Genomic DNA, 11547 nt, shown 5'->3' on the forward strand with positions numbered 1-11547 from the left:
GCGACCTAAACCAACCGAGAAAAAGGCCTGGTACGGGTGGTCTGAAACACCCTGTATACTGCATAAGAATCAGAGTAAGAAAAAGAGCGTAGATTTAAAACTCCCGCTTCACTGTTGCTTTCCAACTTACAGCCAGTACTGCCAACTTTCCACAAAATCCCCTCAGCTCACGTTACTGAATTACTCTCCTAAAGTACGAGGATTTAGGGTCCGAAAAATAAAATAAAGACTGATTTGTGGAAAAAAAGTGTACGAGAGGTCTAGCCGCAAAAATACTGCTAGTTTTGATTATTAGCGATCCTGGGAACAGTGCTACAAATTTTTCTCAAGCTCTAATGAAAATCGTAAAATTGTTTTGGTGACACTGACAAAGTAGAGAACTGGCGCCAAAACTACAAAACCCTGTCTCAATTTTTTGAGGTTATTTGTTTTCTTTGTTGTGTTTACTTTTTAACAGTTTATCATGTGAAATCTCAGTTAACTTAAATTGCCTGCCTTTAAGCCTCACATCATTTGAAAAGTTCCGTTTTTGCTAGTTCAGTTTCATCACTCTTACTAGTTTTCTCTCTCCGTTCTGGTAAGATGTCTGAACCACACCAGATCCAGTTTTACCTCGATGCATGCCGAGCCTGCTGTCAGTTGAGAGTTAGCTTGCTTCTCTCGTTGAATACGTATTTTCATCTTCCCACATTCATATTTGGTACATGACGTATCTGTAATGGCTATGACCAAGGAAAAATGGCTCATCTATCGTGTGAAGTTGTCAAGAATAACAACTTTTAACTCGAGATACTGAGCCCATCGTTTTCACTAGGATTGTTCCCATCATCTTTTTCTCATTTTAATTCAGAATCTAGATCCTACTCAATGGGATGGAGACAGAGTGATAAGGATTAGTGTAAAATCTATCTGACATGATCATCTCCTTTGCCCACATTTCTCTATTTTTTGTTTCCTCAATTTCTCATCCAACTTTGTCAGATGAATTTATTCTGGCAGGAGCTAGTATTCATAGGTGAAGAAAATTATCATGAGATCAAAGCTTCTGTATGTAGCCCATCACATTGATTTGATGGAAATATTTAATGATTGTGGAAGGGTGAATATAGTTAGATGCCAGAGTAGGTAGGTTAAAAGCTATGGTGTGTTTTCTATCAGGCCCTAGATTTACCATAAAATTCAGTATTCTCATAGTAATTGTAAATCAGGAGGCAGCATCGTGCTGATGTTGGGGCCTTTTGCCCACAATATTCTGCAAAGATCTTCAAATGTGATTTCCTTCGTTTTGATATTTGAATTAATTTTTCAGGAATATGGAAAAGAAATTAACATCCTTGCTGGTCCAATTGGATTCTCTGATGTCATCTGCCACAATCATTGAAAGTTTGGTTCCGGCCACTGATGTTAATCTTGGTGAAAGCATTGTTGTTGAGAAATTACAGCAACTTGTAAATAAAGTGAATCAAGTGAACGCACAAATAAATTACCTTCATGAATGTTTTAACTCCTATGACCAGTGGATGGAAAGAGAAAAGGTAAGAAATGGGGAAAAAGATTTGAGCCCTTTCTATTAATATTTAAGGTGTGTGTACTTTAATTCATTATGTCCAAGACCTGGGATTATCAGGATTCATAAGGCCACAAAAACCTTTAATTGACTCTAGTCAATGATCAGCTTAGATGCGATTCTTGTCAACAGTCAATCAATTTAAAATAGATGCAAAAATACGATGAATTAAAACTTTTGGGAAATGAAGGAAATATCAGTCATTAAAAGCAGGAACGATTTCTCTCTGTGCGTCAAAATCATTTTGTCTTAAAATTTGGTGGTTTTTCCTGACTCAGTACCGCAGGATCAGCCTAAAGATGAAGAAAAATCAATGTTTTTGCGGAGAACCCTGTTGAAAGTGGAATTTTTTGGGAGATAATTGAGAGAAAATGGGAGAAAACCTAGATTTTTGCTCAGGATTCACCTCCCAAAATCGAGGATAATTTAGGTTTTTCAGGGAACTAGGAAGTTAGTAATTCCTAGACATACTTAGCACCTACTTTCAAAATTACTATTTTGGGGCAAATTTTCCTCCATACCTGCCAAAGAAAAAAATCATACACTGTATGATAAAGTGGAAGATTGATACAAGTAAAACCTCTTTTTAAACTCTTGTGTTGTTTCAAGTATAAACTCATTTCAAATCTAGGGGTGCAGAAAATGCTTGAAAATGTGAAATAGCATCTAAAAATTTGGAAGGAGGGGCAATTTTGAAGGGTCATCAGTCGAAAGTCAATTAAAAACAGAAAAAAAGGTCATATTTTATTAAGTTGGTGGGAAATTTTGTGGAAAACTGATGAGAAAAATGTGGAAAGCTGGCAGGTGGGTGCGTGAAAATGTGGAAGCTTGGGAGATCTTGCACCCCTGTTCACATCATCTTTAATGCAAACGTTAATAGTTGTGTTTATATATCAGAGTCCAAACTTGAAAAGTGTTAAAATGTGGAGAAATGGTCCAAACGATTTTTATGCAAGTCTATTAGTAAAAATCTGAAGTAAATTTCAAAGAAAGAGACATTTGACTTTTTGCTCTACTCAACTAATCATGTTTGAATGTTTGAATTTTTATTCCTTTGGAAGACTGAGTCTTAATGCAGGACTCAATGGGGTTCTCAACTGAATGTTACAGGGTTTTAGTAATAGTCTCTGTTGTGAGACATTCAAGTTATTTTATTCAACAGAGCTCCTAACTCATGTTTTTGAATCTCGGGTTGTACCTTTTATACCTAACTTTGTGTTTTTGATTGTTGTGCAAACTTCTGAAAAGGATTTACAATTTTAGATTTCATCCTCTATTTTAAATGGAAGAAAAACTCCAAAAAAATGAATACTTATAATCTAATGTATTTTCAGGAATTACTAGCTAAGTTGGAAAACTTGACTGCACGATTAGACCACTTAGAAAGTTATCTGCCGGCACAATGCTTTCAGACGGTCGCAGTAAGTTCATCTTTCAATATTTTTCTTTTTCTCTCTAGGTTTTGACTTAGACTAACTTATAATAAGTCATCAAGTACCTACCCATTGAATGTCAATTAAAGCAAGTTAAAATCAAGACAAAAGAGTCAAATTGGCAATTGAGAATGAATTTATGCTAATTTCCCGAGTCAGGTTTTATAAAAGTGACCGGTTGGTATGCAGTACTTTCTATGCAAGAATTTTATGTGAAACAACCTAGTAATTCTGAAGCATGTCAAAGTTAGTCTTGTATAGAAGGTAAATTTTGGATTGATAAGGTCTTAATCCATAAGTATGAATATCTTTTGCTGCTTTTATGAGTTCGTTTTGGAAATTTTTATCTTGTTCATGGTTCCATTTAAACTTTGATTAGGAAGTTTGTATCACGGTGCTTATGTTACAACCCTTTTCAATGGTCCATCACAAACTGTGAAGCAGGGTTTGTAATGTTGGCAGATGGCATCCTCCATACTCTTATTATGACATTACTTTGTGTCGTCTTTTCTGAGTTAGTGCATGTAAAGGGTGTAGGAAGAAAAACTAATTTTTTAAAAATATTATATTTACTCCAAAGTAAATCAGAAATCCTTGAAAGATTCTGATTTTGTTGATTGGGACTTTTCAAAAAGTCCTTTAGAATTCTTGATTTTTGTATCGAAAAGCTGTTATAAATCTTATGGAAGATGAAGGCCAGAGATAAAGCCTCAAACCAAAAATAGAAATTTTGAGGTGTAACTTATATGATCGGTCGGAGTACATGCATTAACTTGCACGTTAATATGGACTCTAAAATAACACCTAACCCTCCCCTCCGTTCAATCGGTGCAACAGCTTATTTCAGTAAATGACAAGAATTTCACCTACTAAAGCTATTTTGTAGGTATGACTAACAGCAACACAAAAATTTATCACCACTGGAAGGGATCAAAACCCTTTTTGAAACTAATTTGGTCTGAAGATTGATTGTGTTTGCTTAAGATGCTCACACGGTAAATTCTTAGATTGTCTCATTGGTGAATGCATGTACAAAGAATTGCCTCTTCTTCCAGGCCAATCTTCCAGAGCAAACTCCTCCAGATTCACACACTACCAATGGCTATCACAGTGGCACCCATAATGGAACATCCAGCACTGCAACATTAATGGCAAACTCAGAACCAAAAACTGTGATAAAAAAACCGGTTGAATACCCCCATATCAGGCATTTAACGCAAGAAGAACTGGACGAAGTTCCAAGGTAAGCCCAGCCTTCACATCCATCTAGTGAAAGCACTGACATCGACAATTGAATCGGGATGTGCGAAAACCGCTAATGTCCATTTGTCCAGTTTTCAGTTTTTTTGAGTTGATAATACTTTTCCAAGAGTTGATACAACCATAAAAGTAATGGAAGGACTCGTTTTAGGATTAAGGTGACCTGGAGACAAGTATCAACTGAAAGAAATAAATATCAGAAATAATCAGCAAATCGAACTATGGTGATAAAATGTATCATTACAACATCTGACTTTCTTCTGAGATGGCTAAAAAGCACCTCCAATCAACAACTCAGTATTACTGATTTTAACCGTTTTTAGGTACATTGCCTCCTTTAAAAAATTTCTTCCGAAAAGATTAGGAATAAACGCAGGTTAAAAGGACTGGGCACACTCTTTATGTATATATGTACCCTGTCCGATTCCCAATTTTTTTATTGATTTAAACTCGTCTATGGATGCTGACGGAAAGTCAGCATTGTGCCAACTTCCAACAAGGCACCATTTTTGCACAATCCGCATTTACTAATTACTTGAATTAATGAAGACTGCACCAAATTTTAACAACGAAAACTCCAGCCAGTAAGTGGTAAGGAAGAGAGTAGGAAAGAAACAGAAGGAACTGATTTGGGATGGTGAAACCAGGTGAAAGGAAAAGGCTTGCGGAATCTGAGATAAGACTACTGCTGGGCATTGCAGAGGTATCTAAACACGCTGAGGTTTTCCTGTTTTTTCCTTGTTTTTAGCTGGTGCTGCAAGATGGAGAAATCTTTTTGACTCATTATTGCTGCGCTGCTTTCATTTATTCAAGTAATTATTGAAACTTAAAATGCAGATTCTGCGAAAACGGTGCCTTGTAGTAAGTTGGCATAATGATGGCTTTCGATCAGCATCCATAGACGAGTTTAAATCAATAAAGAAATTGAAAATTGAACATGGCACTTATTCCCATAAGGAGTGTGCGGCGTCCTTCAATGAACTAATATGGGGTCAAAATCGATAAGTGCTTCTTGCAAAGAACCCTGTTGTTAAGCATAGAGAGGCAGAGACGTTGTCTTTATTTTATTATGATAAAAAGCTTGAACACTGCTATGAGAGAAGCATGAACATTAGTTTATTATTATTGAACCGTATGTCTATCCTTATCCTTATTTTTTATGGTTTATGCAAAAACTTATTATCAAATCATTTTTATCGAATCTGATTCTTTGATTTTTTCCACAGCTACATAAGGAATAGATTGCAGTTAGATAGAATCAGAGCATTTGTTGATAATTTCAACGCAGTGATGAAAAAGAAATATGCTCTGATGAGACTCCCAAGAAACAAAGTTCCGAAAACAGAAATTCCTCTTTACACTGCCTGGAAAGTTCAAGACAACAAGGAAACTAAAGGTATATCCCATTGATGTTTATTATCGATGAATTATTATCGTTACATACAAGATGAAGCAAGAAACTGATCCATAATGTGTAGCAGGATCAATACTGAGTAGAATGACATCAAATTTGTGTAGATTTATAGTAAAATACCTGAAACTACCATAATGGACGTTGCCCATTGACTTAATATGCAAGAGAGATTCATTATAGCGCTATCTCTCTTACAAATTGAATTAATGGGCGACGTCCTTTATCACAGTTTCAGGTATAAATTTACAATGAATCTTAACTAAGTTGATGTCATTCTACTCAGTATTAATGCTGCAAAGTGTTATGGATCAGTTTTTTGCATTATCTTGTACATTACAATAATTATTGCTTCTCCAAGACGTAAACGGTGAGGCAGCGCAGTATGATGGCAGATCTCGGCCCTAGATCACCTAGAATCACTTTAAGTTCATTATTACATCCAAGCCAAAAAAATTAGGTGATTCTGTTCGTTTGGAACCGAAATATTTGTGTTTGAACAAGCATACCTATGAAAGAGGATAGAGGAAGTGAGAAGGTTAAATCCAGAAAGATGGCAGGACAGAGAAGGGTAGAAAATATCATGCAGAGCATTGCAACGCCTGCTATGTATAGATCAGGAAGCAGAGCAGGAAGCAGGAATTTTTAGTTGTGCTTTCAGTCAAATCCTAAACATCAGACCGACAGATTCTTGACAGATGCGGGGGAAGGACAGGATACTGAGTCTGTTGAAAAACGAGTTGACAGTTTCTGCTGAAATTTTTTGTGAATTTCCTTCACACATTCTAAACAAATTGCACAAATTTGCCAGGTAAAATTTTGATCAATTTCCTAATTTTTGTAAGGGAGGTTTTAAACTTTGCGATTGAGGTATGCATTTTTTGCATTTAGCCATCAATAATATCCTTTCATTTTTTAACTTTAAAGTGACTATCATTGTTTTTTCACTTATTTTTACAACTTTTTCTCATTTTTCATGCCAAAATCTTTTGTATTTGCAGGTCATTCGTTCCTCACGAAGGCTGATCTAGATACATTCGGCTCTGCCAAATTATCAAAAGGAGACTTCACAATACTGCAAATCCTCCGTCACTGTAAAAGGCTAAGAGAAAGTAAACTCAACAAAGAGAGCTATTATATACTCATAGATTAAAAATTGAATCAGTGAGAACATGCTTGAATCTAAATTAAGTAAGTTATATTAGTTTAGTAAAAGAAAAAGCAGGACTTCCCTACTTTTCGTCAAGGAATAAGGATACATCTTCTAAGTCCATCTGAGTTTTAGGATGAATAATCTTTCTAAGGTCTTACTTTTTAATTCATATTATGACAGTGATAGAAAAGCACTAAAAAAGCGAAGATCCCTCCCAGAAAAACTATGTGCAGTAGATGCTCCTTAATGCTGGCCATTGAGCAAATATGTACAAGTTTTTCTTCACGCTTATGCTCCTCGAGAAGTGTGGTTGCATTTTATCCCGAAGCTTATAGATCTATTTTTTAACAACATGATATAAAATATCACTTTAATTTTGTAAGTTGGACTCTACTTTTCTATCTCTGTAATGAGAAAGAGGGTCACCTTTCAAATGAGATTTCCCCTTTGGTTTAGCTCAATAAAATAAGAAATTATAGATTAATTCAGCAGGTTTTCTTGATCAAATTTTTGAGATCGTCAAAAGAATCAGTAAGATCTAAAACTTCTCGGACTTTACCTTGAAATATTTATTTTCCGACTTGCATAACTGACCCATCAATTAGAAATATTAATGAAGCCAAAAAAAATTTCTGAGTTATCTGTAGAAATCTCTCAGTATGTCAGTAGATGGTGGATACAAAGAGGTAAAGGAATTTTGGTCCTTTTACGTATTATTCAGACACTTCAAGTGGATGCCCCGATGTTGTTTTCAGTATAATTGATGACCCCATTCCCAGCTTTTTCTTCCTGCGTCTAATAATGGCTCGGAAAAAAGAATGAATAAAGGAATTTTTTCTTTCCAGAAATCTGTCGAGCTTCGCTCACTTTTACCAACCCTATCGTTCTTCACAATCTTCGGCCATATGCTTAGTCAGAGCGTCTACATTCTTGGAAGAGAAAATTCTCGGACTTTTTTCTGGGTTGCGACAGAATGTAGAAAATGAAATTCCTGACATTTTCCCGACACATTTTGGTAAAACTCCCCGACAATTATGGATATGCCAGACGAAAAATGTAGTATGAAATAGTTTCCACGTAAAATCTGTTGATCGAATTGTCAAACCCATTCTGGAAAGCAAATGAAGGTGATTTTGACTTAACAATTTTTCCGACCTTTTCTTCATTTTCTCTGACTTTTCCTAGTTTTCCAGTTGTTCCCTGACCATAACAACCCTGTTTATTAGGTTTTCCTTATTTAGGTTTTCCTAATTAATCAAAATTCCCAGACTCTTATTGTTGACAAACGACGCGGAGAACTGAAAATAAACAATTTTCAGGATTAATCTCACGGCAAGTGGCAGAAACATGAGAACAGTTTTTCTTGAGGTATTGATCATTCAATGAATTAAAGTTGCAACTCTAAATCGAAACTTGTTCCTTTGTTCACAATTCTGAGTGTAACTCTAGAGCATTGAACCCCGAACCAGACTTAGGTTCAGTTTGATTTTGTATACAACACGGATGTTCTCCAGATTTCAAATTTCCTGTGTCTCTTATAAAATTCCTTGACTTTTTCCTGATTCCGCCAACCTTTTTACCTTTGTACAAATTATCAAAGTCTCTAGTGAAAAATTGAGGTAACATTTTTGTGATTTTGAGGAATATGACTAAAATTACATTAAGTCTTGTAGCCCTAGAAGTCTTAGCTGATGACGCAAAGCTGAAAATCGGGTTGTGGAAGACCGAAATAAGTAAAACGAGGGTATGCTCTTCCGCAACAGACCATCCAAAATCGACCAAAAGCTCCGCTCCATTCATTCCATTTCAGTCTTGGCGGGAAGTCAGAAAGAAAATGCGGATTTTACAATATTTGATACTCATTGATTCAATTGCCCCTTGTGCTCTGACCCCGATAAACAAGTGCGAAACAATAGCCTTGAATGTTGTGTGTCAGAGTGAACGTAATATGAATTTAACTTCAAAATAAAAAGATCTACTTTAAGAGATTTTACCAACTAAAATGCTCTGAATATTCAAGCTCGATGAGCCCTCTAGTTGGATTGAGTTTATCAGAAAAGAATCAACCAAAATTTTCGAAAAAATTGAGTTTTAAATTTTAAGTTCCACTAGCCGTATATTTTCCTTTCGGATGATCTCTGTTAATGTGCTCTATACAGGGTGCGGCAAAAGTCCCGGGACGGCTGCTTATTTTTTAAACGGCTACACGTAGAAAAACGAATTTTGGGGGATGTTCTTGGGTCAAAGTAAGCTACTTTTTGGCACTCTCCAAAATTTTTTTGGGGGCCCCCCTAGGGGAGGGCGGGGGGCAACTTTTTTTTTCAAATGGCAACCCCCCCTTTGTAATACCTAATTCGAAAGATAATAAAAAAAGAAAATTTTTGGCGCAAACCGCAGGTCAAAATGTTCATTTTTGACAAAATGGCGGCCGGTCAAAGTTCAAAATGGCGGAAATTTGGCATCTCCGTTGTTTATTGACGGATTGGTGTGAAACTCGGAATCCTAGGGTTTTTCGAGATGAGAAAAACGATTCTGGCATTGGTTTTCCAGAAAAGTCAGTCCTTTTCAAAATGGCGGCGGTCAAAATGGCGGCCTCGAGCGGGAAGTGGATATTTAGGTTGCATATCGTTGGATTTGCATGAAACTTGGTATCTGGGGGTATTTCGGCACGAGAAGAACGAATCTTTCATTGGATATCTGAAATTTTGACAAAGTCCAAAATGGCGGCGGAAAAATTGCGGGAAATCAGTTTTACGGCTCTTTACGGATGGATTTGCATGAAACTATTTGATACTTCAAGAATCTAATGAAAGATTCCTTTATAACGAGCCAAAAACCGCCAGGATATCGAATTTCATGCAAATCCATCGGTAAAGAGTCGTAAAACTGATTTCCCGCAATTTTTCCGCCGCCATTTTGGAATTTATCAAAATTTCAGATATCCAATGAAAGATTCGTTCTTCTTGTGCCGAAATACCCCCAGATACCAAGTTTCATGCAAATCCAACGATATGCAACCTAAATATCCACTTTCCGCTCGAGGCCGCCATTTTGACCGCCGCCATTTTGAAAAGGACTGACTTTTCTGGAAAACCAATGCCAGAATCGTTTTTCTCATCTCGAAAAACCCTAGGATTCCGAGTTTCACACCAATCCGTCAATAAACAACGGAGATGCCAAATTTCCGCCATTTTGAACTTTGACCGGCCGCCATTTTGTCAAAAATGAACATTTTGACCTGCGGTTTGCGCCAAAAATTTTCTTTTTTTATTATCTTTCGAATGAGGTATCACAAAGGGGGGGTTGCCATTTGAAAAAAAAAAGTTGCCCCCCCGCCCTCCCCTGGGGGGCCCCCAAAAAAATTTTGGGGAGTGCCAAAAAGTAGCTTACTTTGACCCAAGAACATCCCCCAAAATTCGATTTTCTACGTGTAGCTGTTTAACAAATAAACAGCCGTCCCGGGACTTTTGCCGCACCCTGTATAGGGAGGACATAGAGTGCTTCAAGGGAGGGCTTGTCAAAAAGTCCGCAGCGGCCTATCAAGTTGCATGTCAGGCGACCTGACAAGCAGTTCAGCATGCTGAGTGAATGTGCCTCAAGAGTCAATATGCAAAATTCGCATTTACTTTCAAACTTCCTACCAACAAATGCAACTGAGCTGTAAATTTTGGTTGCTTGAATAGGGAAATAGCATACCTTCTTTCCTTATAAGTTTGTTTAACCCAGTCTTCCTGCAAAGTTATCTGAGAAACAAAAGTCAAAATCGCGAAAATCTCCATTTTTTAAAAAAAAATTCATCTCTTGCATCTACTCAAGATTTCAGTCGTAATAATTAAGTTCTACCTTTGAACTTTGCTCTATTTCTGAAGAATAATTATTAAGAATAAGAAATAAGATTGATAAGCACTTATCAATCTAAGATCTTGATAAGCACTTATCAATCTAAGATCTTGATAAGCACTTATCAATCTAAGATCTTGATAAGTACTTATCAATTCCAAAATAAAAGAATTCTGAATCTTATCATAGATTTTTTTTTTTTTTTGTTACGAGCAGCATGGATGTTTTTAACTTCGCTTTATTGTTAATTTGTAAGATAAAAAACTAATTTAAAATCAAATTAAATTGTTCCTGTGCTATTATATTATAGTATGATGTTTTAATTTTTTATTGTAACGATCATCTTTTAAATAATATATTTGTTAATTTTTCATTCCGTTTTTTTCAAATTTATTCTGCAACTTGCTCAAGATTATATGACAATCAACCAACTCAAAACATTCTGTTGTCGACCATTTGAAGTGCGTTCGCCACGAAAAAGCTAACTTTTATGGTGTAATTCAGGAATAACATATTGATAACCGCAATCCAAAACAACGTACCTTGTGATTCAAAATTCCTGCTTACATTTCACTTTTTCGAAGAGAAACAAGTCACTTTTATAGCTTGAAATTTCAAATTTACACAGAATACTCTGCTAACAAGAAGATGGGTTCCTAGACAGGGGCCCATTAATTGGACGTATTTTTATCCAACGGACCTAAGCGCCATAGGGGGAGGAAAAGAGAGGGGGGCTTGGATTGGCGGGTGTTGCGGAACGCGATGCTTGCTCCTCCTATACTCGCAGTGCTTTTCCATGGCGCTGAAGTCCGTTAGACAGAACGCGCTATCCGGGATTCTAAAATTTTCAAAAGGAACTCAATTTGGCGCTTAGTTCTGTTTG

The 11547-nt window shown here is 36.4% G+C and overlaps 1 protein-coding gene across 2 annotated transcripts; it reads left to right on the plus strand.

Annotated features, from left to right (window-relative positions):
- The first annotated feature begins 418 nt into the window (after positions 1-418).
- Positions 419-7807, plus strand: LOC109036527 (SKA complex subunit 1). 2 transcript variants are annotated; one of them, XM_072301417.1, is made up of 7 exons: positions 419-577; positions 1310-1535; positions 2902-2988; positions 4056-4243; positions 5487-5656; positions 6673-6862; positions 7670-7807. In XM_072301417.1, exons 2-6 carry the CDS (start codon positions 1314-1316, stop codon positions 6822-6824), a joined length of 819 nt encoding a protein of 272 aa, XP_072157518.1. In that variant the 5' UTR covers positions 419-577; positions 1310-1313; the 3' UTR covers positions 6825-6862; positions 7670-7807. The 2 variants fall into 2 exon arrangements, with proteins under 2 accessions (XP_072157518.1, XP_018906357.2); XM_019050812.2 differs by having other exon boundaries at positions 420-577; positions 6673-7807.
- The last annotated feature ends 3740 nt before the right edge of the window (positions 7808-11547 follow it).

This window comes from Bemisia tabaci, chromosome 6, assembly GCF_918797505.1.
Source record: "Bemisia tabaci chromosome 6, PGI_BMITA_v3".
Classification (NCBI taxonomy): Eukaryota; Metazoa; Arthropoda; class Insecta; order Hemiptera; family Aleyrodidae; genus Bemisia; species Bemisia tabaci.